Source organism: Colletes gigas, unplaced genomic scaffold, assembly GCF_013123115.1.
Source record: "Colletes gigas isolate AHSC1104 unplaced genomic scaffold, ASM1312311v1 Colletes_gigas_Sc00005, whole genome shotgun sequence".
Classification (NCBI taxonomy): domain Eukaryota; kingdom Metazoa; phylum Arthropoda; class Insecta; order Hymenoptera; family Colletidae; genus Colletes; species Colletes gigas.
The window spans coordinates 6,878,196-6,902,091 of record NW_025106634.1 but is presented as its reverse complement, the minus strand read 5'-3'; the positions used below and the strand labels follow the sequence as shown (position 1 = coordinate 6,902,091).

The 23,896-nt window shown below is 40.1% G+C and overlaps 3 protein-coding genes across 4 annotated transcripts; 2 read left to right on the top strand and 1 right to left on the bottom strand.

Annotated features, from left to right (window-relative positions):
* The first annotated feature begins 734 nt into the window (after nucleotides 1-734).
* Nucleotides 735-5,252, top strand: LOC122395379 (lipopolysaccharide-induced tumor necrosis factor-alpha factor homolog). The gene is made up of 4 exons (XM_043392886.1): nucleotides 735-830; nucleotides 3,659-3,785; nucleotides 4,360-4,504; nucleotides 4,710-5,252. Exons 2-4 carry the CDS (start codon nucleotides 3,674-3,676, stop codon nucleotides 4,810-4,812), a joined length of 360 nt encoding a protein of 119 aa, XP_043248821.1. The 5' UTR covers nucleotides 735-830; nucleotides 3,659-3,673; the 3' UTR covers nucleotides 4,813-5,252.
* Nucleotides 5,253-5,454: 202 nt separating this feature from the next.
* On the bottom strand, nucleotides 5,455-6,790 carry LOC122395378 (nucleoside diphosphate kinase). Its single transcript, XM_043392884.1, has 3 exons — nucleotides 6,568-6,790; nucleotides 5,978-6,079; nucleotides 5,455-5,907 (listed from the first exon to the last, which is right to left on the bottom strand). The coding sequence occupies exons 1-3, from the start codon at nucleotides 6,745-6,747 to the stop codon at nucleotides 5,671-5,673; spliced, it is 519 nt and encodes a 172-aa protein (XP_043248819.1). The 5' UTR covers nucleotides 6,748-6,790; the 3' UTR covers nucleotides 5,455-5,670.
* Nucleotides 6,791-7,383: 593 nt separating this feature from the next.
* On the top strand, nucleotides 7,384-23,036 carry LOC122395377 (UDP-N-acetylglucosamine--peptide N-acetylglucosaminyltransferase 110 kDa subunit). Of its 2 annotated transcripts, XM_043392883.1 has the most exons (10): nucleotides 7,384-7,687; nucleotides 7,770-7,982; nucleotides 10,937-11,087; nucleotides 11,166-11,409; nucleotides 11,519-11,587; nucleotides 14,893-15,089; nucleotides 18,213-18,302; nucleotides 18,377-18,557; nucleotides 18,649-20,597; nucleotides 20,674-23,035. In XM_043392883.1, exons 2-10 carry the CDS (start codon nucleotides 7,859-7,861, stop codon nucleotides 20,867-20,869), a joined length of 3,201 nt encoding a protein of 1,066 aa, XP_043248818.1. In that variant the 5' UTR covers nucleotides 7,384-7,687; nucleotides 7,770-7,858; the 3' UTR covers nucleotides 20,870-23,035. The 2 variants fall into 2 exon arrangements, with proteins under 2 accessions (XP_043248818.1, XP_043248817.1); XM_043392882.1 differs by lacking the exons at nucleotides 7,384-7,687; nucleotides 7,770-7,982 and adding an exon at nucleotides 9,664-10,264 and having other exon boundaries at nucleotides 20,674-23,036.
* Nucleotides 23,037-23,896: the final 860 nt, after the last annotated feature.

Sequence of the window (23,896 nt, the reverse complement as noted above, 5' to 3'; positions counted from 1 at the left end):
AACGACTGCATGGAAATAACAAATTGTCATTACTGTGTATAATTTTTTTATTTGATCAACAAATTACTACCTCCCAATTATGCAATTGTTTTACATACTTATTCCCCGTGTGCAAGGCCTGATTGAGATTTTTTAGGCACGGAACTGGAAAACCGATTAGAGGTACATAATATTTTCAGTCAATCTTAAGCATGAAAAAGTTATTTCTTAGGTTAAAAAATGAAGCAAAAAAGATATTCTTTTACCTAATTTATACCAATTGCATAATTCGAAACATTAATATTCTATAGATCTGGTTATCATAATCCTAATTTATCATTATACGTGCTTATTCTTAGAATCGATTTTACCGATAACATACGATAATATACATTCTCGATAATCCAAGTCATCAATTTATTTTTAAAGAAAACATATATCGATCTGGGCTTATACAATGCATTCTGGGATACTGTACATTTTAATATTCATTCTATATGTACGAAAATCTTATGTCGTTTAATGGAATATTTTTCAACAATTCTGTTTTAGGATTCCAGGGATTACATTTTAATATATAAGACATTTCCTTGCACCTGAAGAAAACAGAACACTTACCTGTTCTTCTACGTCACTTCTCAGAAGTCCCCCCACTCGGTAATGTGACTCCCACTTTACGTCTGCCAATCTGTATGTGTGTGCGCGTGTGTGTGTATGTTGCATGTTTATGTGGATGTGTATATAGATAATTTGAGGCGAGTGATAGCGGCGTGAACCCAAGTTGGTAGTTGGAATTCAACGTTCTATCGTCACGCCGGCGACAAGTGTCGTAGCCATCGTTATTGTAACAGGTATGTGTGCACGAAAATGGCAATAAATTATCTTGTTATATAATTATAGATTAGACTAAATAACTTCGTGAACTTGTAAATACGAAATGAACTTCTGGCATTTGATCTTAACAATCTTATTACATCACGTTCGTAAAGTGTTTACATTGCTGGCATTCTGTGGTCTATTTTAATTTTGTATCTATCGGCGAGGGGTTCTATTCACTTTTTAAGCAAACATTATGTTTTGAAAATGCGTTCATTTATGTTTGTAAAGAGTTGGTTTATTAGTGACTAGAGCGTGTCGTGTAAAATATTCCACGCACATGTTTGATCTAGAAGAGGATTGCATTACGAATTGCAAAGGCATTTGTGGCGTGTCAAATTTTATCACTCAGTGTCACGTTACACCTCTAATTAACAATCGTAGTTAATTCCATTTCCATTGTCAAAGTAGCATGCACTAATCCCTGTGAAAGTAGTAGAAAACGAAACCGAAATACTTTTACAGAATCAATCGGCTTTCACATGTCGTAAACATAAATACATACACGAAACTTGTCATAAAAATAACGAAGATCAAGGTGGCACAGTCAGAGTGTGAAAAGACACCGAAGCTTATCCTTGAAAATGTTGTTTCGTCTATATAACATGTAATTAACACGTTGTACGCTTCGTATTTTGTTCGATTTATAACCTGACGTAAAATAGCATCATACTTATCCATATTTTTATACTTTTTAATCAATCGTTGGGAATTAATTTTTTCGTGCATAGACATCGAAAAGCTCAAGTGACAATCTAACGAGACGAGTAAATCTGTGCAGAGAAAATTGTATAATTGGATCAAAGAAGAATGAAATTATCTACGGAATAAAAATGATATCAGTATAATGTAAAAGGTGATAAATTCAGTGAAACCTCGCATTCGTTCGAATTGTTTCGTCGCAAAAAATCAATACTCCCATTATCTTTTATCGCGAAGTTTTCCATTCGAATATTGAACGCATATCCATCTGATTTCTAGTGGTTTGAAACTATTGTGCGTTAGAAACTTTTGCACAATCTCGTTACATTACTGTTGATTATATACATTTTATAAAGGCTTCACTTTTCTAAGTTGCAATCTTATCAACCGATGTTCTCTCGGTATTGATACTACGACGATAAAGATAAATGGTTAATAAAAATTACACGGATAATCGATCAAGTAATTGATAAGTTTGTCGTCTGTATTTTTCACTCTCGATACTCTCGATAATATTAACTATTTGTAATCCATGTACTTTTTAAAAGCTCACAACAGCAAAACATTTTGTACGAACCAAGATTACTGGGAATAACCGTCATTACTTGCTTGACATATCATTATATCACTGGTTATACCGTCTGTGTTTGTCAGGAAATCCCACTGTGAACAAACACACACGGCTTACGTAAATATTAATTGATTATTTCGTGTCTTTCTACACAACATCAGACTCGTTCGGATATAATATTCTGAATTTTTCTGATACTTGAATACGTTGTACATAATTTTCAACGATATTTAAACGTATCGTGAAGGATTTTTCGACATTTTGAAAATTGTTCATTTTGCTTATCGAACATCAAGGCCTTTAGGCAGATAAATAATATCCGCCGGCTACAATTTCATAACCTCAGCAATTATTTTTCACATTGGTGCGAACAAATGAAATACCATTCACTATAGTTTCCTATTACAAATTTATCGCACCGAGATATTCGTTGTCGCTACATTTCCTGTTAGCCTGGAGATTTATCTTCTTCGATTAATTGTCATATAGTCAATTTTAAAGTATCGTAACTTTCAAACACTTTCCTGCTTCCGTGTTTGAGTTTTAATAAAATCCACCATTATCTGTTAAGGTAAGCGTTGTAGGAATTTGTGATACGAGGAGACTCGGTGACTCATTGATTGATAAAATTTGTATTCGTCGTAATTATAATGATTCGTTATGCGTCAGAATCTGATATATGATCGATGGTATAGCATACATTAGAAAGAAACAATTTAATATACAGGATAGTTTTCAAAAGAATGAACCGATACGTTCGATAACATAATCTGGAAATGCTGTACATTTGATTTACGAGAAAAAAAATGAGCCAAGCTAGAATAAAAAGAAATCGAAAAGACTTTCGCCATTAAACGCGAAAGTTTTCTTATTACGAGAGCACATGCCCGTTTTTAAAACTTAAAATGCTTAATTAAAAACTTTGATTACGTATACAGTATTGTCTCTCTATAGCCGCGCGTTTTCGGATTCTCTATAGACGCGAAGCTATCCCCACTACTTCGTTTGTAATCACCGCGCCGCGACATCGGGTATCGGATATCAAACAGAAAGCCGAAGAAAAGTCGACGAGCCCCATCCCCCTTGAACGCTCGAGCGTCAAATCAAAGAAAGCCGAATAGACTACTCGTCTCTCAAGTTGCGTGCGCCCGGTCCCGACACTCGCGGCTATAGAGAGACAATACTGTATTTCGAAAACGAAGCCACAGATTTGTAAAATGATAAAACTGCCTGTCCCATCATTTTGAAACAGTCAGTATAATTACGACTTAACATTCTTGACAGTCCCATTAACTTTAAAAGGTTAAGCAATTAACGTTGACCATACTTTTCTTAATTTCTTTGAAGTATGTTGAAATATGTTATAAGTTGCTTTAGTTTCCAAGATATGTGTAAAAACTTCCAGTGTAACATGATCAAATGCTGATTAAACAGTGAGGAGCAAAACTAAATATATCTGATTAATTTAAAAAATAAGAATAATCGTGTCATTGTTATTATTTATCATTAAATGTTTCATTTCTTTCAAAGAATTGTAATATCATAATGGACAAAAGTCATCCACCACCACCACCACCACCTGGTTTTATGGGACCACCACCTGATTATGTGGGACCACCACCTCCAATGCCACCACCCTCTGGGGCCAGAGAGCCAAGTATGTACAAATTATAGAAATAAAGGGTTCAACCACAAACACTAATGTACTCTATGATATGGAAAAAGCATTGCAGGTGTATGTTTCCTGTTTCTCAGGCACAACTGCAAGATGAAGAAAAAAGACGAAAGATAGAACAGTGGGGAGAGGCCATCAGTTGCCTTGAACTGCCAGTTAACTTTGTCCTGAATATAGTTAGCACCTATATCGATAATCGGGAAGTTTACAAAGTGCAAAGCCGAATAAAACGAATTAACGAAACCTGAGAAGCTACGATTTGAATATCGAGCGTTCTGACCATTTTTCATGCTGACAATCATTCTTAGCTCTATTTTTTTAGTTATAGACGATTAGTCCAACTACGAATAATTTTCATTATTTGCTAATTATTGATATGCGTTCTTTAATAGGACAATTATTAATATATATTAATTTTAAAATATAAGGTAGAAGAGTGTAAATTGTACGCCACCCGCGTTGATCGTCATTAACAGTCATCTATCAGTAATTAATCTGTAACTGACACCTTACTTTTTATATACTATTTGAAATAATTGAACAATGCTATTTACAGATGTTGTCATCGTGGGAGCCTATCAGTGGGGTTCAGACTCGCAAAGTGTAACATGTCCCGTTTGTCATGCCCACATTAGCACGATGATAGAAACTGAAGCAAACACAAAAACACACCTTTTTGCCATACTTTTATGCATTTTAGGGTAATTATACGAAACATATTTACACGACACACGATTCATTCATTCTCACATACTCATTATAAAGTGAGAGTTTCAGTATGTATTTGAAACATACTACATACATAGTAATAAAAATATATTTGCATATACTCGAATACACTTCGCGTTTCCATTAAATGTTTGGTTTTAAGATGAAGAAGATTTAACCGTTGATATTTATTTCTAGATTGTGGTGTTGTGCACCCTGTCCTTACTGTATAGACAGCTGTATGGTGAAGAAACACTATTGTCCTTCCTGTAAATCATACTTGGGACAATCGGACAATTGATTCTATGCCGATATGTGCCGAAACATTGACGATAAAGTTTATGTTAAGAATATTAACTGCTTTAAAATATTACATTTTGTACAATATACGCACAATATTCTATGCATTGTATCGCGTATAATCAACAACTCAAAGAACGAGTTAAAAGTTTGTTTATATCCTATTTTACGCAATTCTTCGTGATAAACAAATGCGTAAGAGGTACATCGTAATTATATCGCAAATCATTGATTATTACTTTTTTATATATATGTAAAATTCTGGGCATTTCTTGTCATAAGCAAGTTACTATTTGTGTATTTTTTTGTTTTCAACAATGGGTTGAAAACCGTGTAAGTACACATTTTAATAAGCTTTTGGTATGCTACTTAACACATTAAATGCAGAGTCAATTTCGTTTCATTATCCACAAAAGTAACGTCTACAAAAAATGTGCCTGTATAGAAATAGAAAACTACATTTTTATGTGAAATGTTTCAATAAAGTTCGCTAAAAGATGGTACAAATATTTTTTAGTATCATATATAAAGAATTATTTTTTTAAATATAAAATCGTCTATCTTCGAAGTCCGACATCGCGTTTAACGTGTTAAGATTTACAAATTCATAGGATAATATGTAAGATAGTTCTAATGCTTCGCTATTTTTGTTAATTGGTCTTTATTGTATGAAAGGTGACAAGATCAACACCAATGCTGTTATATTAAATACAATTTATACAAGAACATGTTTTATTACTTTACAAGCTGATCCATGTACTGTGTATTACTTGAATGGCAATATGTGAAAGAATAATTTTGCATATATACACAAAGACAGATGACCTGTAATATTTCTTGATAGTTCGTTTCGAACAATCTATTCGTATATCCATTTCTCTGCCCAAGATGCCCAGTCAACAACCTCCTTTTTGTCCTCTCCAAACCATAATTTGATCTCCTTCTTGGCAGAGTCAACAGAATCAGAACCGTGGATAATGTTGCGTCCAACTTGCAGACAGAAATCTCCACGGATTGTTCCTGGTGCAGAATCCTTTGGATTCGTTTCACCCAACATTACACGGCCAGTTTTTACCGAATTCAAGCCTTCCCATACCTGAAAAGTGTTCAAAATAATTTTATTGCTGTACCAAATTTTGTTGTTAGATATAAAAATAATTATTTACCATAGGTACAACTGTTCCTGAACTCATGTATTTAACCAAGCCTGGGAAGAATGGTCTACTTGCCAAATCTGAATAATGCTGTTTCAACAAATCCTCTGTTGGCTGAAGAGACAAATTTAAATATTATTACAAAAGAGCGTTACATTGAAATCGTTAGTTGTTACGAAATGAGATTAATTTTATCTTTAGACAATACGCTAATATCGATTTGCAATACATCTGTTAGTGCAGACAAATATGTCCTAATGAGTAATATATGAAAATAACTTCGTTAATTACTCGTTGGCATTGTTCTGCTATCATTTGTTTACTGATCTTAAGTGCAATTGCATCAAAGATGGTGCAAAAATTAGCGAGAAAAAAATTCCAATCATTTTATCTCGATAGCGAGGAATCGTAATGTCATGTGATTTGGGAATGAAAGTTAGAATAGCTGCTTGTTTCTTGATTAAGGAAACGTGACAATACTTTTTACGAAAAGCTGTAAAAAATTGACACGAAACCGGCGTCCACGTGGCTATGAAAGAGTATGCGCATTTTTACCATGAAAGACGATTGATGTACATGTGCCAGAACATAGAGAAACTTACCCACACCATCTTCATCGCCACAAGCTTGAAACCTTTATCCTCGAAACGTTGGATTATTTTGCCGACGAGTCCACGCTGGACACCGTCCGGTTTAATCATAATGAACGTACGCTCCTTGTTCTCTGCCATTATAAATTTGCAAACTAAACGAAATAAAGTTAATACTGTGCAAACGACCATGCAACGCCGGCAATAGCAGCGAAAGAATGAGACAAAGAAACGAACCAAGCCTTCGCTTATTCGAACTCTTTCAACGCGTGGTGGGGAAAGACACTCTTGACATCCCACCGTCTTGGCGCTCGCATACGATCTCCAGGAGTGGCCATATTTCAACTCGAAAACCGTTTCTTTCGTTTCATATTTAATTCTTTAATATTTACAATTGTACAATATGACCAGCGTCTTAAATTCAACGTATTCGTCCAATACTAATAACTTTCTCAAAATATATCCCAGTGTCTTTATTCTTTATTGTCTTCTGTTAAATGTATTATTTTAACCATACATATATTTTGTAACAATAACGAAAATTTGTGAACCTACAGAATGTAAAAGTACATTCGATATTTTTTTTAGCGAGTTCTTCTACCGTAGTCGGTAACTCGTCTTGTTAAAGTATCAAATAACGTGTAACATTGTATTTAAATTCATTATCCAGCGTAATATTCAAAGTACATTCTGATTACATTGTTAATTAAGATCGATCCCCGTGTGATGTTTGTTACAAAATTCCAGGGTTCAGGAATTACAATGGCCGAGCGTGTGCAGTACGATTATCGGGCTACATCGACGTGACGTATTTCCCGCGCGTGGAGCTACACGAGTCTCCAACTTGGAATACATCCATCGATTGGTTTTTCGCGTCGGTCCGCGTTACGTGTTCATGGTCCACGTTATGTTAAGGTTTTCGTATCGTTGACAGACTATCGTTCGCGAGAGACCGAGCCATCGGCAACGGGGGGGTCATTTATCACAGAATTTCGAATAACGGGACACCCGACGGCCAGCAATTTTATCTTTACGCAATTTGCATATTATATACTGATTCTGGCCAGTTTGACCAGAGTGCTCGAAAATCCATGATGGCGCACGTTGAAAGATCGCGGTAGTGCATGCCGACGTAAGCCCCCTGCGTACCTGTGTTTTTGTTTCTGTTCTTCGGAGGAAGGACCAGAATTACGTACAGATTCGACTCGTTGCAGTTTCTCGACTGCGACACGGCCAAATCTTTCGCACGGGCGATTAACGAAATTCTCTTTACGACCGTTCCTTGTTCGCGTAACGAATTTTTATGGTGGCCGTGATCATGCAAGCGCAGCAGCAGCCGCAGCAACAGCAGCAGCAAAATCATCAACAAATCGCGGGCACCAGTGTCATCCTCAAGATGAACGAGATACAACAGCTTTCGACAGTTGGTACGTAGTAGAACACACGTAACTACGCATCATTTCGTTGCAACGTTCAATCTCTCGTCAAGTTCGATCGAACTGGCCAACGAGTCCCTGCAATTATTTCCTTCGATACTTTGTGATTCGTATTGTTTAAAATACACGTTGTACAAGTTTCTATGAGCGATTAATACAGACGAATAAAAGCATCGAGTTGTGTAATTTTTGTTATTTTCGTCTTGAACCCGTACATACTGGAATTTTGGTTAAATCGTAATATTCGTTCCATTCTTTTAAGCAAGACCGAAATTTGTTCGTAATATTTTACGGCTACTGAATAATAATTGTATCAATGTCATTGATCTATATCGTATTCGTCCTATGTTGCTGCAGTATTATAGCTGTATGGTATCATTTGCATGACAAGTATTCCAGTATTTAAATTATTGTAATGTGCTGTACCCGTTCGCAATAAAATATATTCGTTACATATTTTACGTATAAACGGCTTTTAAAGAAAACGATGTGCTTAAATTGTTCAAACGTAGAATTAGCATCGGACGATTGTAGAGTCGTCCGGTAATTTTATTTGGCAGTGTGCACGAATTGCAGCACTATTGTTTTTACCGTTGTTGGCTTATAGTTTTCTCCCCTGTTTGAGCCTATTCTCCCTTAAGCTCTTCTTTCCCCCCGTTCCCTAGTCCGCCATCCCCGCTTCCTCAAAGCGACGATGGAATATTCCACTGGGTACCTAGTCCATCTGCTTTCCGCGCGGTAGAGTGGGGGCAACAGTCCCTTCGATATATATATATATATATACATATATATATAATCAGTGGTTCTTCGCAACGTTTGTCGATTTCTCCTCCTGTGATGTATATTCTCACGAATAAAAATATTCGCTTATGTTTAGTTCGTATCATGTTTATCACTGCTTCTTCTTTGTTCGTAATTTTTAAATCTCAAAATTCCACTGTGACGATTTTTCACCGTTACAATATTACTATTCCAACAAGCATATGTTACGTTTCTTTAACCTTCTAACGAGTCTTGCAATTTTTGAGATTAAAATTACAATCGAGTGAAGGTATTTGCGGATGAAAGCAACGAATCGTACGTTACTTGTTAAAAGCAATCTGTTTTCTTTAATATCGGATGAGAACTACTGGTAAGCTTTCTTTGCGCGCCCAGTCACGTAGAGCGTTACATGTGCCCCGGGAATCGTCGATGTTTTTCCATTTACACTAAAGTATTAAACGTGTTTGCTTTAGAAAATTCTTTGTAATTGATACTTCTTATTTGAGATAAAAAAAAGCACGATTTTCTTGAAGGACCAAAATCCGAAATTGTCTGATATAATTTGGATTGCCCAATCGCGTTGTATAAAAACAGAATATTATCGACAGTATTGCTAATACGTTAACGCGTTCCGGTGTGGGTAGTTGTTTTTGCGTTTTTATTTGCTAAAAATAACTCGACATTGACGAGTCCCGTAAACAGTCGGAAGTTCTTCGTATTTGAAATCGCTGAACAAGCAAGTTGTTATTAAAATTGAAAGGCCGATTAGGCGTGTTCGAGTATCCACTCGAGAAATTGAGCAATTTTGTGTAACGATATCGTGGAATCCCGAATAAAAGTCGCAAGGCACCAAGTTCAGTGTTGACGCTCTTGAGCCGGGTGTCCTCCTTGCTTCCCCTCAGCCCCCTTCGTCTTCACCCCAGCGACGCAGGAGTCCGCCATAGTGGTCGAACGAACCAATCAGCTCGCTGCTCGATCTGGCGGGGATAACCTGGCCAGAATGATTTCTCATACAGGAATACGGCGGGTTCAGTGTGTACAGAGTCAAGGAGTTAATAACTATCGTGTCGAAATGGTGTGACTAGAGATCGTAATACGAAGAAACGCGGCGAAAGTGGGCGCAGTTAAATAAATAAAGCGTCTCGAGATCGGTCTGAAGGCGTCTTCGTAGAAAACGATCGAGGCATCAATTTTTCGTTCGTCGAGAAAGTCGCTTGGAAACGGCGTGTGTGGCTGTATACGCGCGGTGTGCCGGGGGATCAGAGCAACGAACCGAGGAAAATTCGTTAGCAAAATGAGTCTGAGACTGGTGGAGAAGAAAAAAGAGTCTGTTCTGAAAAGTTCAAACGGAGTAATTGGAAGCGTGGTCAACGGCACCGAGGACGTTTACAGTGGAACCGTCGAATGGCCAAACGGACAAAATCTGCTGGTTGTTACACAGGATACTCAGGGCAAAGAGCTTATCGCGATCGCCGACAATCAGACCATTAACGTCGCAGTCGACTCTTACTGTTCGTATTGTTTGTCTACCGCTTTTCCTTCCCCGTAGCATTCGTTTTCACGGCGAGTCGAGTTACAAACGAAAATCGATATTGTTTTTTATGGAGGTTCGGGGTACAAATGCGTAATCTGTATTAGGGAATGCGATCAAGCATAGAACGCAACGTGCCTTCGTTGAAGCAAATCGGTTCTTTGTTTTGTACCGTAGGTCGTAATAAGCATAATATTATATTATGCGGACGAATATTTCGTATTTTTAAAAGTATTCTCATGACGATTGTACGCGAGGCTTCGAAGTTCGGCGTTTACATCGTTTGTTTGAATACACGACGGAAGCCGCCATCTTTATGCTTGTGCCTCGTTTGCGTCATCCTTTAACATTTTGCGCAATTCTGGTTTTTATCGTTTTATCCGTTTACTGGAGTATGTAAACGTTATGTACGCATTTTCTAAAAAAAAAAATATGCGATATTAGTAAAAGTATTTATGTCGATGTAAATGAGGTTAGCCATACGGAAATTATTTAATAAGCACACGTGCTTCCGCTTGAAACCCGATAGGTACTTTGTGAATCTTCTCCCGACCGACCTACGTTTAATGATTCGATAGGGAAATGTTTCGTAAAATATTAATAAATTTTTATTCCGTTTAAAATGTTCGAATTCGTCTTTTTATTTTTTTAGGGCTACTGGAACTTGCCCACAGGGAGTATCAAGCTGGTGACTACGAAAATGCAGAGCGACATTGCATGCAGCTTTGGCGGCAGGAGACGAACAACACGGGAGTTCTTTTGTTGTTATCTTCGATCCATTTCCAATGCAGGAGGCTAGAAAAGTAAGTGTTACAATTTCATTTTTTAAATCGATTTCAATTTACCCGTAATATTAATAAACCTCTCTTCATATGTTTCAGGTCTGCTCATTACAGTAGCTTAGCGATAAAACAGAATCCTTTGTTGGCAGAAGCTTACAGCAACCTTGGAAATGTTTTCAAGGAGCGTGGTCAGTTGCAAGAAGCTTTAGAAAACTACAGACACGCGGTCAGATTGAAACCGGATTTCATCGATGGTTACATCAATCTTGCAGCTGCATTGGTGGCTGCAGGGGATATGGAACAAGCTGTTCAAGCATACGTGACTGCTTTGCAATACAACCCTGTGAGAAAACTATCATTGTTAAATTAAATTTTTAAGCAACTAGCGTACAACCGGTCGCACCGCTTTTCTGAAAATATTTTAAACATTGTTGCGCCTTTACGTGTTACAGGATCTCTACTGCGTGAGAAGCGATCTTGGTAATCTTTTGAAAGCATTAGCAAGACTTGACGAAGCCAAGGTAGGTTTCGCCGGCGGTCGTCACCGTTGTTGTAAATTAAATCGACGTGTGATGCACGTATTCGTATGCATTCGTACCATGGTCAAAGTTTAGGATTGTTGGCCGCTTGCCGAGAAACCCTAGTCGATTAGCTCTTTGGCAAGGTACGAATACATCTCGTACAATGTGCACGGGCGCTAGTTAGCTGTTCTGTGGAATGGCTAGGAATTTGCGGATTATCCGCGTCGTTCAAACGGAAAGCCTTTTCTCTTTGTGCAAAATGTATGCGCGGCGTGCGGTGGCCCGCCATCGAAATCGCCTAGCGTGCGCGTTTTTCGCCACGAAACGAGATCTAAATTTCGATAGCGGACCGTAGATCGCACGCGTTCTCCTCCACCTAACCAATTGAACAGCCGTGTTTGATGTTTCCTCGTTCATCCTTTTGACGAAGGATCAACGAGGATGATCGGCATCAAACGCGGCACCACGAGGGTTTTTGGTCTAGAACTAGCTGAAAAGAGTTTCAAATCCCTCTTGGCATAGCGCGTTTTGTAATAACACCGTCGGTCACGAACAGCAACGGAATATTCTCTTCGTCTCTTGGTGTTATTGCAAATTTTTGCCGCAATTGCTGATCCTATTACAGCAAGAACGGTCATATACATTTTTTTTTATCTCTTTCGAACTCTCGATACACGGAGTTTTCTGGTTTAGTTCCTTTTTTTTTTTCTTTAAACACGTAACTAGCTACGATAGGATCGGCAGCGCGCGACTATAGCAGTTAAGTTCATCCTCATTTGATTTAGCTCATTCTGAATGTGTATTTAACTTTAGGTATACAGATTCGTTACGTATACGTGGACAAATGTGACACCTTTTCTTTCCAACTTTTTGAGAGTAATCAAATTTGTGTGTACGGTGATGAATAATAGCGCGAGATCACTTGACGGACCTTCCTTATCGCGGTGTTTCATTTAGAAGAAAAATAAGTAACTGCTTTGTCGATCATGAACGGAAATGTGTTTCTTCGGTTGGAAACTCACGGGATTTTTTCGACTCCTAAGAGTTTCGTCGATCCTATTTATAATTGAACAAAATGAGTCAAGTGGTCTGCTTCTTTCACAGCAGCGCGGCGCGGTGATGACTGACAAGCAAGCCAAATGCAGACAATACGAGTGTTCAAAGAGTTTACCAGTCGATCGAAAACAGTGTTTTGTATCGGTACATCAGTCTTTTCGCGTTGATCGTGCAATGCTCTCTGTAGGAACAAGCTTGTCGGTGAATCACAATGCAGCATCGAGGAAGGCCTTCCGCTGAATTTCCTGCCACTCTTGAGCGCTTTCTAGTACGCTTGATCGTGTTTCGCTCAGTACGTTTCGCCACCAGACGATTTCAGAAAAATACAAGTCTGCGCCATAAAGAACATTCGCCAGTTCCAATATTAATAGAAAACCAAAGACCGGTCGAGGTGTTAACGTAGAATCGATGAACAAAACTTTAAGGCCAACGCCTCCGCGGTTCCAAAATGGTGGCTGACGGTGCTCAGCGAAAGCGTGCCTGTGAATCGGCACGCACGGCTAGGTGTACTACCTCTATATACGTATTTTAAAAAAGAAATGAAAGTAAAAAAAAGACAAAAGTTGAGGCGAAGAGTATCAGTGAAGAGACATTAACGCAGCTGTCTTATTGTTGTGGATGGGATGATCAACTCTAGGAGGGGAAGTCGGAGCAATGTGATTGGTCTCGGTTACCATGGGTTCCTTCGTCAAAGGGGTGAATCTGAATCTGGTTATTCAGTAACACACTGTCTCTCGGTCTAAGTTTATTATGAGAGCTTGCGAGCCGTACCTACCGTCAACCTACCGAAGGGTACACTGCAGGTAAAGTAATTCCCAAGGCCGGTCTCTGAACAATCCCATCGGTCTACCGATAACAATTATTGGTCTCCCCCATGTTCCACGAGACTCGAACGTCGGTTCTATTTTAACTGGCCTTACGAGAAGACGCGTACATGTGGCATTGCAATCTCTCAATTTTACAACTTAAACCGTTACGAACTGTGAACCATTTTTCCGTTTCACTCGCTGAAACGGTGCCTGCCGGGCGGTTGCGTTTAAAAGCTCGTTTCTCGACTTCGTTTCCGTCTTGTTCCGGTTCTCCTTTGACCTGGCCAAACCACCCACCGCCCGTCCACCCTTCTCTAACCGTGTCCCGCATAGAGACCGGCCGACTGTAAATGCCCGTTTACTTATTGTTTAGGTACGGATTACTCTGTTTTACATGACGCAGCCCGCCTCTCGGCACGCGCGATGCACGTCCCCGCTGTGATCCTTGGAAGCGTCGTCGCCGCGAAAAGGGGCAATTGGAAAATTTCTTTAATACTGTCTACAGAAAAAAAAGGGTCGACACACCGAACGACCACGACCGTGATCATGCTGACGGCGAAATTGGTGTGCTGCGTGCCTGTCGAGTCCACCGGACGCATTTCGGAGAATCGACGGACACGAGATACCAGACATCCGTATCGCTCGCGTTCACACGACGACGTTTTTAACGCGCACCTCGTAACCCCTTTTCCCAACCTGGCACCGCATCCCTGAATCCCCGTTACACGTTTACACGACTCGCAGAATGTGCTTCGTTCTCTCTGCCCCAGTTTCCGTTCTCCGTTCTCCTCGGAACGTTACAGTACCGCTCTGCGAACAGCAGAAAGATCAGAGATCAAAGGAAGCTTCGACGTGTAAAGCTTTCAGCTTAAACTATTTAAACTCTGCCTATCGATCGATCGATACGTCCGCTCGAATTAACTTACGCTCGATACTCTTGTTTGCTTGGATTTATGACTGTTTCTAATAGAATTTGTAAGGCAACAAGGCGCTGCACAACGAACTTGCAATTCGGTTGGTGTTTCTATCGCGAGCTTTCATCATCTCGCCAGAGACGCGAGCGTGTTTTTTAACGAATGTAACCGTACGAGCTTGTTCAGAATCGCCGGGAACCCGATAGGGATAATCGGATAAAAGCTCACGGTAGAAACCAGTCGTCGTTGGGGGAATTGTATCGTTCAAGTGTATCGATGGTTGACGCGGTTGTGACGCAATGTGTCGATCGATTCGAGAAACGCGAGAAAGGTGTGCAAGGGAGGAAAGGACAGAGGAAAATGGTGACAGAGAGGACGATGGTGATGATGTAACTGTTGGTATCGAAGGTTTTCGATGGTGGTGAATGTGTGAAAGCTGCGGCGCGGCGAGGAGAGGTCGGGCAAGAAGCGCGGCGCGTCTCTGACAGTACGCGAACATTACCTCTAATCCTCCGTTTGTCTCTAGGCTTGCTATCTAAAGGCGATCGAAACGCGTCCAGACTTTGCCGTCGCCTGGAGCAATCTTGGCTGCGTGTTCAATGCCCAGGGGGAAATATGGCTGGCGATTCACCACTTTGAGAAGGCGGTGGCATTGGATCCGAACTTCTTGGACGCATACATCAATCTTGGCAACGTGCTTAAAGAGGCCAGAATCTTCGATAGGTGAGACAAAGTTCACCAGGCGTCTCTACATCCGTTTTATGGTATACCGGATGTTCAGTCAACCTTGGAAAAAATTTGAATAGGAGATTCCAGAGGCCAAAATAAAATAAAAAACAAGAATACCAATTTGTTGATCGAGGCTTCGTTAAAAAGTTATTGACGTTTAAAGCAGAGTTTCACACGCTGAGTGAGCACCATGCGCGCGCAGCTGTTTAACGGGCGGAACTTTAAACGTTAATAACTTTTTAACGAGGCCTCCATCAACAAATTGGTATTCTTGATTTTCGTTTTATTTTGGCTTCTAGAATACTCCATTAAAATTTTTCCCAGGGGTGGCTAAACACCCTGTATATACAATGTATATGGATACTATACGTTTTGCTAGAAGTCGCTGAAATATTTACGCCTCATTAAAGAATCGGTAGAAAGAAGTTTACAACAGTTGCACCGTTGCAAACGATTAGCAATTGAAACTTAGGAGATAATCGTTGCACAGTTTGATCGATCGTCGTCTTTGATTAGTATTGGCGTCGGTTTTAAAGTCTGTGCTAGAGAAATAATGGCCTTATAGTTATTCCTTTAACGTCCTGCCAAGACGTTAATGGTGGTAAAATGTCATACAGTTATGTAATAACGAATATGCGACGAGTTTTGCGTGGAAGATTAAAGATTCAGTCGCAGTTTCGTTCCGAGAATGGTAACGTTCAACGAGTCGGAATAAAAAGTGCTTCGTGCATGGGCACAGCGAAAGAGATCAACGAGGTCGTAAAAATTTCACGCGGACAACTTCTGAATACGCGCGTTAAGAAATCGCGAGCAAAAGCGCATGAGTGGTCGTGTAAACACCGAATCGATATTCATACAACGTCCTTTCAAGTTCATCGTTCTTCGTCCCCTTCTTTCGCGAGGCACGTACATTTTTGCAATTCCCCGTACGTTTTCGAAAGCTATGGGTTTCGTACCGTTAAACTTTCCGATCGAACTAAATTCTTTGTTGCAACAGTAATACGTAGGAAGTATATTACGTATAACGTATAAACATTAATATCAAAAAGTATTAAACAACATTTCAACAAGGGGTCAGTGAAGAAATTTTTCGATAAAATTAAAAAATTTCAAATCGTTCTGGAAAAATTATATTTTCGGTTGCGGGGGTTAGTTACAATCATTTTTTGTCATTAGACATACCCTCGAAATCCTACCCACTTTCGAAAAAAAAATTCAGGAAGGTGGACAAATTTTTCGGCGAAAAAAAAAAATTGAAATCGTTCTGGAAAAATTATTTTCTGTTGCGGGGGTCAATTGCAATCATTTTTAGTCATTAGACATACCCTCGAATTCCTACGCATTTTCGAGAAAAAAATTCAGGGAGGTGGACAAATTTTTCGACAAAATTAAAAGATTTCAAATCGATCTGGAAAAATTATTTTCGATTGCGGGGGTCGATTTCAATAATTTGTGGTGAATACACATAACCTAAAAATCCTATGCACTTTCGAGAAAAAAAATTCTTTGCTATTCTTATATTTGTTATTTTACGACACGTTTTGCAATTAAATTTTGAGGAGATTTGCGCGCGTTGTCGTCCAAGACTCGAGGCCTCGAGTACTATACGTGCCTTTCGACGTAGAAGAATTGAAAAGGACTTGGCTGAACGCCGAAGTGGCATGCGTGTAACGTAGTCCAGATTCGCTATTTACGCGTACTCGTGGTCCACAGCTGACTCCTAGTGGCTACGCACAACAGCGGTCGAAACTCTCGACAACTATCGATTCCAAGATTCGCTCCGCCCCCACGAGAACCCTTTGCTTCTCGCGGGAGGGTGCACCGTCCTTAACGGGATTGAATATCGCCGAAAACGTGACCCGTGGCTAGAAATGTCGCGACAGAGATCCGAGAACAGTGGTCGCCTGTTTTCAATTTTTTCGCGTATTTAAACGATTGTCCCGTCAATCGAAATACCGAAATGGAGAAGGAATGGACTGCCAGTGCGTTGTCGTGTACACGGTGATCTCGCCCTCGACTACGATCGCACCCTCGTTACGCGTGCAATTACAGCGAGCCCTAGCACGAACCTCGACCCCTGGATGCGTCTCTTGGTTTAAATATAGCGTAAAAAGGTTAATTCCGACACTGGTTTTCTTCGTAACTCGCCGGTGGTGGTTGTCCTCGTGACACGTTGCGAGATATAGCTACGTGTCGCACGTGTCGCACGTGTTCGGCTTCCGGTGTCGCCGCAAGTGCACGAGTACAGCATCTCAAAGTGATCGAAAATTCGTCTCGTTTTATCGTTGTTTCAAAAAGCGTTTCTAACGAATTACTACCAACGCATCTTCGTAATAATTATTTTCTTTCTTAACGCGTGTACATATACCCCTGGGAAAAATTTTAACGAGAGATTCTAGAGGCCAAAATAGGACGAAAATCAAGAATACCAATTTGTTGATGGAGGCCACGTTAAAAAGTTATTAACATTTAAAGTTTTGCCCGTACTGAATTTTTTTCTCGAATATGCGCAGGTTTTCGGGGGTACGTCTATTCACCAAAAATGATTGTTATTGACCCCTGCAATCGAACATAATTTTTCCAGAACGATTTGAAATTTTTTAATTTTGTCGAAAAATTTAGGCATCTTCTCGAATTTTTTTTCTTGAAAATGCGTAGGATTTCGGGGGTATGTGTAATGGGCAAAAATGATTGTAATCTAGCCCTGCAACCGAAAATAATTTTTTTTAAATGATTTGAAAAATTTTTTTTCGCCAAAAAATTTCAGCACCTACCTGAATTTTTTTCTCGAAAGTGGATAGGATTTCGGGGGTATGTGTATTCACCAAAAATGATTGCAATTGACCCCCGCAACCGAAAATAATTTTTTCAGAATGATTAAAAATTTTTTAATTTAATTTTTTAATAACTTACTAACTCATTAACGAAGCCTCAGTCAAGAAATTGATATTCTTGATTTTCGTCTTATTTTGGTCTTCAGAATCTCCCATTACAATTTCTCCCAGGAGAATAGAACTTTCGTATATCTTGTAACACGGATTATTCTAATATAAACATTCCTTTCCACCATTACTGTAATATTAATTCATCTCGTGTAAATCGTGTTTGTTGCAACAGAGCTGTAGCTGCCTATCTGCGTGCTTTAAATCTCAGTCCCAACAATGCTGTGGTACACGGAAATCTAGCGTGTGTCTACTACGAGCAAGGGTGAGTTGACCACAAGAATTCGCGATAATCCGTCGAACGATAGCGGAACGGAATATTAATTAACGATATTGCAGGCTCATCGACTTGGCGATCGACACGTATCGCCGTGCCATTGAACTGCAACCGAATTTCCCAGATGCTTACTGCAACTTGGCAAATGCGCTCAAGGAGAAGGGACAAGTGGTGGAGGCCGAGGACTGCTACAATACCGCTCTTCGCCTCTGCCCATCGCACGCCGATTCCCTTAATAATCTGGTACCTATCAAATATTCATTACTATTCAATTCCAAGTATCCACAATGCGTTAGGGAGCTCTTTTTCGTTACAAACGACATATCCGTTTCAGGCCAACATAAAAAGGGAACAAGGATACATAGAGGAAGCAACACGACTCTATCTGAAAGCGCTCGAAGTATTTCCCGAGTTCGCGGCAGCTCATAGCAATCTCGCTTCCGTGTTACAGCAGCAAGGAAAATTGAACGAAGCACTGATGCATTACAAAGAGGCTATTCGCATTCAGCCGACTTTCGCTGATGCTTATTCGAATATGGGCAACACCCTGAAGGAGATGCAAGATATACAAGGGGCCCTTCAATGTTACACGAGAGCCATTCAAATTAATCCCGCTTTTGCCGACGCTCATTCCAATTTAGCCTCGATACACAAAGATTCAGGGAACATTCCCGAGGCGATCCAATCGTACAGAACAGCTCTGAAATTGAAGCCCGACTTTCCAGACGCGTACTGCAATTTGGCCCACTGCCTTCAGATCGTCTGCGACTGGACCGACTACGAGGCAAGAATGAAGAAATTGGTCTCGATCGTCGCCGAGCAGCTGGACAAGAACAGACTACCCAGCGTACATCCGCATCATTCCATGCTCTATCCGTTGTCTCACGAGTTCAGGAAAGCTATTGCAGCTAGACACGCGAATCTCTGCATAGAAAAGATTCACGTTTTGCACAAACAGCCGTACAAGTATCCGCGCGAGATCGGCGCCCGCTTGAGAATCGGTTACGTTTCGTCAGACTTTGGGAACCATCCCACCAGCCATCTCATGCAGTCGATTCCGGGACTTCACGATCGACAAAGCGTCGAGATCTACTGCTATGCTCTCAGCTCCGACGATGGAACGACCTTTCGAGCAAAGATCGCCAGAGAGTCCGAACACTTTATCGATTTGTCTCAAATTCCGTGCAACGAGAAGGCCGCCGATCGTATTAACTCCGACGGAATCCATATTCTGGTTAACATGAACGGGTATACGAAGGGCGCTAGAAACGAAATATTTGCTTTGCGACCAGCACCAATTCAAGTGATGTGGCTTGGATACCCGGGAACGTCGGGGGCGAGCTTCATGGACTATTTAATTACGGACGAAGTCACGTCGCCGTTGGAACTTGCTAGTCAGTACAGCGAGAAACTTGCGTACATGCCGCACACGTACTTCATAGGAGATCATAAACAAATGTTCCCGCATCTTAAGGAACGCCTCATCTTAACCGACAAATTAAACATGAAGGGCAAGGTGGCGGACAATGTAGCCGTTATAAACGCTACCGATCTTTCTCCGATGATCGAGAATACATTGGTAAAAGAGATTCGCGAGGTAGTGGTGCCGGATGCTAAGAACAAGCCAGTAGAAATCTCGTTGAAAGTCGCGGAGTTGCCAACCACCACTCCTATCGAGACGATGATCGCTTCTGGACAATGTCAAATGTCCGTGAATGGCGTCGTGGTTCAAAACGGTATGGCCACCACGCAAGTGAACAACAAGACAGCTACAGGTGAAGAAGTACCTCAGAACATTGTGATCACGACGAGACAACAGTACGGTTTACCGGAGGATGCTGTCGTTTATTGCAACTTCAATCAGTTGTACAAGATCGATCCGCTCACGCTTCACATGTGGGCGCACATTTTAAAGCATGTGCCAAATTCCGTGCTGTGGCTTCTGCGCTTCCCGGCTGTCGGCGAACCGAACTTACAGGCAACCGCTCAACAGTTAGGTCTGTCGCCTGGTAGAATTTTGTTCAGCAACGTCGCTGCCAAAGAGGAACACGTCAGGCGGGGACAACTGGCCGACGTATGCCTGGACACGCCGCTTTGCAACGGCCATACCACCAGCATGGACGTTTTGTGGACTGGAACACCAGTGGTCACGCTGCCAGGTGAAACGTTAGCGTCTCGCGTTGCTGCTAGTCAGTTGAATACCTTAGGATGCCCCGAGTTGGTGGCACGAACACGACAAGAGTACCAAGACATTGCTGTTCGTTTAGGAACCGACAGGGAATAGTAAGTAAATTGTTCTTGATGCTTCAGTGTATTTTTCTAATTTGATAGTCGACACTGTTTTATCTTCCTCCTTTAGCTTGAAAGCAACAAGAGCCAAGGTATGGAAAGCACGATCCGAGAGTCCTTTGTTCAGTTGTAAGCTGTACGCGTTGGGTATGGAAATGCTGTACAGAAAAATGTGGGACCGTTACGCTCGTGGGGAAAAACCCGATCACGTGGCGGCCGTGGAAAAAAACGAGAGGGAGCAGTTGGCGTTAACGGCTGCATCTTAAGAACGATCTCCGCAACTCGTATTTTTATTTATATACAGCTTTAATTCCATAACGTCTGTTTTCTGGAAATTTTAGCATTTAAAAGCAGATGATAATCGATAATGTTTCAGGAAGATACGATTGTCTCATAAATTTTCGTACGCTGTTTTGTACGATAAATCATCGAGCTTAGAAGAGAAACACGTAGGACAGGAATGTCCAGAACTAAGCTCCGGTGCTTAGTATTTCCTCCCGCTCTGTCCCGTGGCCATGGGGTATCTATCCGCCGTCTGACGAAACGCTATTACGAGGGCGTATCGACTGCGAACATTTTCCGCGAATATTAGTTCAACGTTTTTTTTTTTTTTTTTTATCTTATAAGTGAAATGACTAGCAGAAGCGGAAACACGCGATGTTCTTTTTTCTTTTTTGTTATTTTTGCAACGGCGCATGGGAGGGGAACGAGTCGCCTGGAAAGTTCCAACCGCAAACATACTTGGTATAGGTTATTAAGCATCGATACGTGGAAAGTTCTACTAAACGCGTGACGTTTAAAAAGAAACATCGTGACTATCGTGTTGTACGAGTCATAAGTAATAATTACACACTCGCCTCTTCTGTTCTGACATCATACGTTTTACCCTGTTATTTATGAACTAGAATTTTCGCATGACTTTCTCCATTTATCTCGTACAAGAACAATTGTGGTCTCTATTTTTAGACTGTTAACCGTCACAAGGATGAAGGGTTAGAGACGTAAGTAACTTTTCGAGAATGGTGCACAAGCATGCATATAGTGACAAGTTCGCATCACTTATCGTCTGTACACGCAGCTAACGTTATTTCCGTTGAAAAAGTCTCCCTAGTTTCGAGGGATCTTGGGTACGCGACTCGTCGACGACCTCGAACAGCTACGAAGATGCTTTTTTTTGATTCTTAATTTAGAGGTCGTTGCACGCTACAATATTTTGCCGTTTACTTCGTATGCGATCTGAATCGCAAAGGACGGTTGAAAGGAGAACAAGGAAGTCAGAGAGTAGATTAATACGCATCAGGATGTTATTACTAGCAACCGTTAAACAGCAGAATGCAAGTTTGTATTATATATGACCGACTAATGATACAAGTGTAAATATTTAAAAGAGGTAATCGTTAGTTATTACTTTAGTTTGATAGTGAATTGCATAAATTAAAATCGAAAAATGTGTGAGCTCTAGCGAAAGATGTTGACTGTAGCAAAAACTTCTAATGTACGTCTATAGAATAAAAAAAAAAGAAACAGTTACGAATATAATTTGAAAGGTATGTGAACGTTGCAAGAATGCTTCGATAAATATTGCGGTACATGTTGAATTTCTATTTATGAAACCGTTGCTCGAACTTTTGATATAATAACGAGTTCGCGTAGCAATATATAGGTTAAATAATCGAAACAAGATCTCCTTTTGCTTCAACCTCCTACATTTTTCACGCGACTTCCTTTCCTTTTACGCTACACCACTTGCGCTACGGAGGGACAGAAAAAAAAAATGCATTTTTAATTCGCCACGAATCCTATTTCGTAACTCGAGAAATTTTAAATAAATAGGAAAGAATAGTGTGACGTCCTGTTTGCAGTATGCGTGATCTCATCCGCCCACTATGTGTATTATCAACATTGCACGGTCTCGATAATGAGTAACTGTCTCATTACGCACAATTTACATCGCGGTTACAGATGTAAGAGTAGCCTTAACAAATTCTCGATTCCCATTTCGAACACGATGCTGGAAGCTAGTGAATTTAAACAAGGATCTGTTGTTAACTAATAGAACGATATGTAAAATTCGAATGTTCTTTCATAGATTTATATTTGTTTAAATTCTGAAGTGATTTCGAATAAAATTAATTTCAATTTATTGCGATAGATTCATTCGAATGTGTTGGTAGCGTCTTGCGGGTTTCCATGTAATTCGCGTAAGAGAATGTTCGGCAATTTTACTTTCCGAATGGAATTGTTATTCTCAGTTTCAATTTGATACAAAATAAATAATTTGGTCATTCATTTGTTCATTTAGTATCTGTTCGCATTAACACCAAATGTCGTCGACGTGTCTAACAGTTTAACGAAATTAACCAATCCTAACTTCATTAGAAACATATTTATATACTATTAGGAGGTTGCATTGAAAGCCGCTGCTTTTTTGTGATCTTTGAATATCTATTTCAGTAATAAAATGTATTATTACCTTGATCAAAGTATTTGCCCTCGGAAACTATGACTTTCTCCCATTTTTCTGGCAATTTTTGACTCCTTCGTAATTATGGAAATGTGTATCTTCCAAAGCGCGATGCATTGATCGAAAAAGATTAAAATCACTTGGGGGCCAGATCCGGTGAGTACGGTGGGTGTGGGAGAATCTCTTATTCCAGCTTCATCAATCTTTGTTTCACAGCTATAGCAACATGGGGCCTACCGTTGTCATGGAGGAGAATCACTTTTTGGCGATTTCTGCAGTAATTATTTCGTTCGGTTTCAACACCTCATAGTAAACAACTTCATATCCCACCAAACGGAAATGTTTACACTTTGAAATGACGTAAGAGACATCTATCGCTGTCCACAGAATACGCGGATAGAGCCATTTAAACGTGACCAGCTTTCAATGCAACCTCCTAATACGATTAATCTTTTTAACAGTTTACGTCTACTGTTCGAAGGAAATATTACTTACGTCTAATTGGTGTTCCACGAAATTTATAAACCTAATAAGCAGAATGTTCGTTATCACGAAAAAATTCTTTCAATCATTTATTTCTTTCGAAAATTCGATTTAATTTGGCAATCACTGTCTACAAAATAAAATCATGGCTCGTGGTACTCATCATATTACCGAGTGGTATTGTTCTACCGAGAATTCTGTGACAGTAACAGGAACAGCAACAGTACAAGGAACGACTGTGACTGTAACTGGTGTCCTAAAATACTCTCATTCTTTTAAGTATAATAGAAATGGGTTTCCCCGTTAATCTCAAAACGAAAAGGCTTAAATGGGAGCTCTTAACGAA

What these genes read in the sequence shown, in the direction of transcription:
- LOC122395379 (XM_043392886.1), top strand. Translation starts at nt 3,674, where the DNA reads ATGGACAAAAGTCATCCACCACCACCACCACCACCTGGTTTTATGGGA. An exon ending in CTCTGGGGCCAGAGAGCCAA is followed by an intron (nt 3,786 to 4,359) that starts GTATGTACAAAT and finishes TGCTATTTACAG; the next exon opens with ATGTTGTCATCGTGGGAGCC. An exon ending in ATACTTTTATGCATTTTAGG is followed by an intron (nt 4,505 to 4,709) that starts GTAATTATACGA and finishes ATTTATTTCTAG; the next exon opens with ATTGTGGTGTTGTGCACCCT.
- LOC122395378 (XM_043392884.1), bottom strand. Translation starts at nt 6,747, where the DNA reads ATGGTCGTTTGCACAGTATTAACTTTATTTCGTTTAGTTTGCAAATTT. An exon ending in TGGCGATGAAGATGGTGTGG is followed by an intron (nt 6,080 to 6,567) that starts GTAAGTTTCTCT and finishes TTGTCTCTTCAG; the next exon opens with CCAACAGAGGATTTGTTGAA. An exon ending in CAGGAACAGTTGTACCTATG is followed by an intron (nt 5,908 to 5,977) that starts GTAAATAATTAT and finishes AACACTTTTCAG; the next exon opens with GTATGGGAAGGCTTGAATTC.
- LOC122395377 (XM_043392882.1), top strand. Translation starts at nt 10,048, where the DNA reads ATGAGTCTGAGACTGGTGGAGAAGAAAAAAGAGTCTGTTCTGAAAAGT. An exon ending in GAGGCCAGAATCTTCGATAG is followed by an intron (nt 15,090 to 18,212) that starts GTGAGACAAAGT and finishes TTGTTGCAACAG; the next exon opens with AGCTGTAGCTGCCTATCTGC. An exon ending in TTAGGAACCGACAGGGAATA is followed by an intron (nt 20,598 to 20,673) that starts GTAAGTAAATTG and finishes TTCCTCCTTTAG; the next exon opens with CTTGAAAGCAACAAGAGCCA.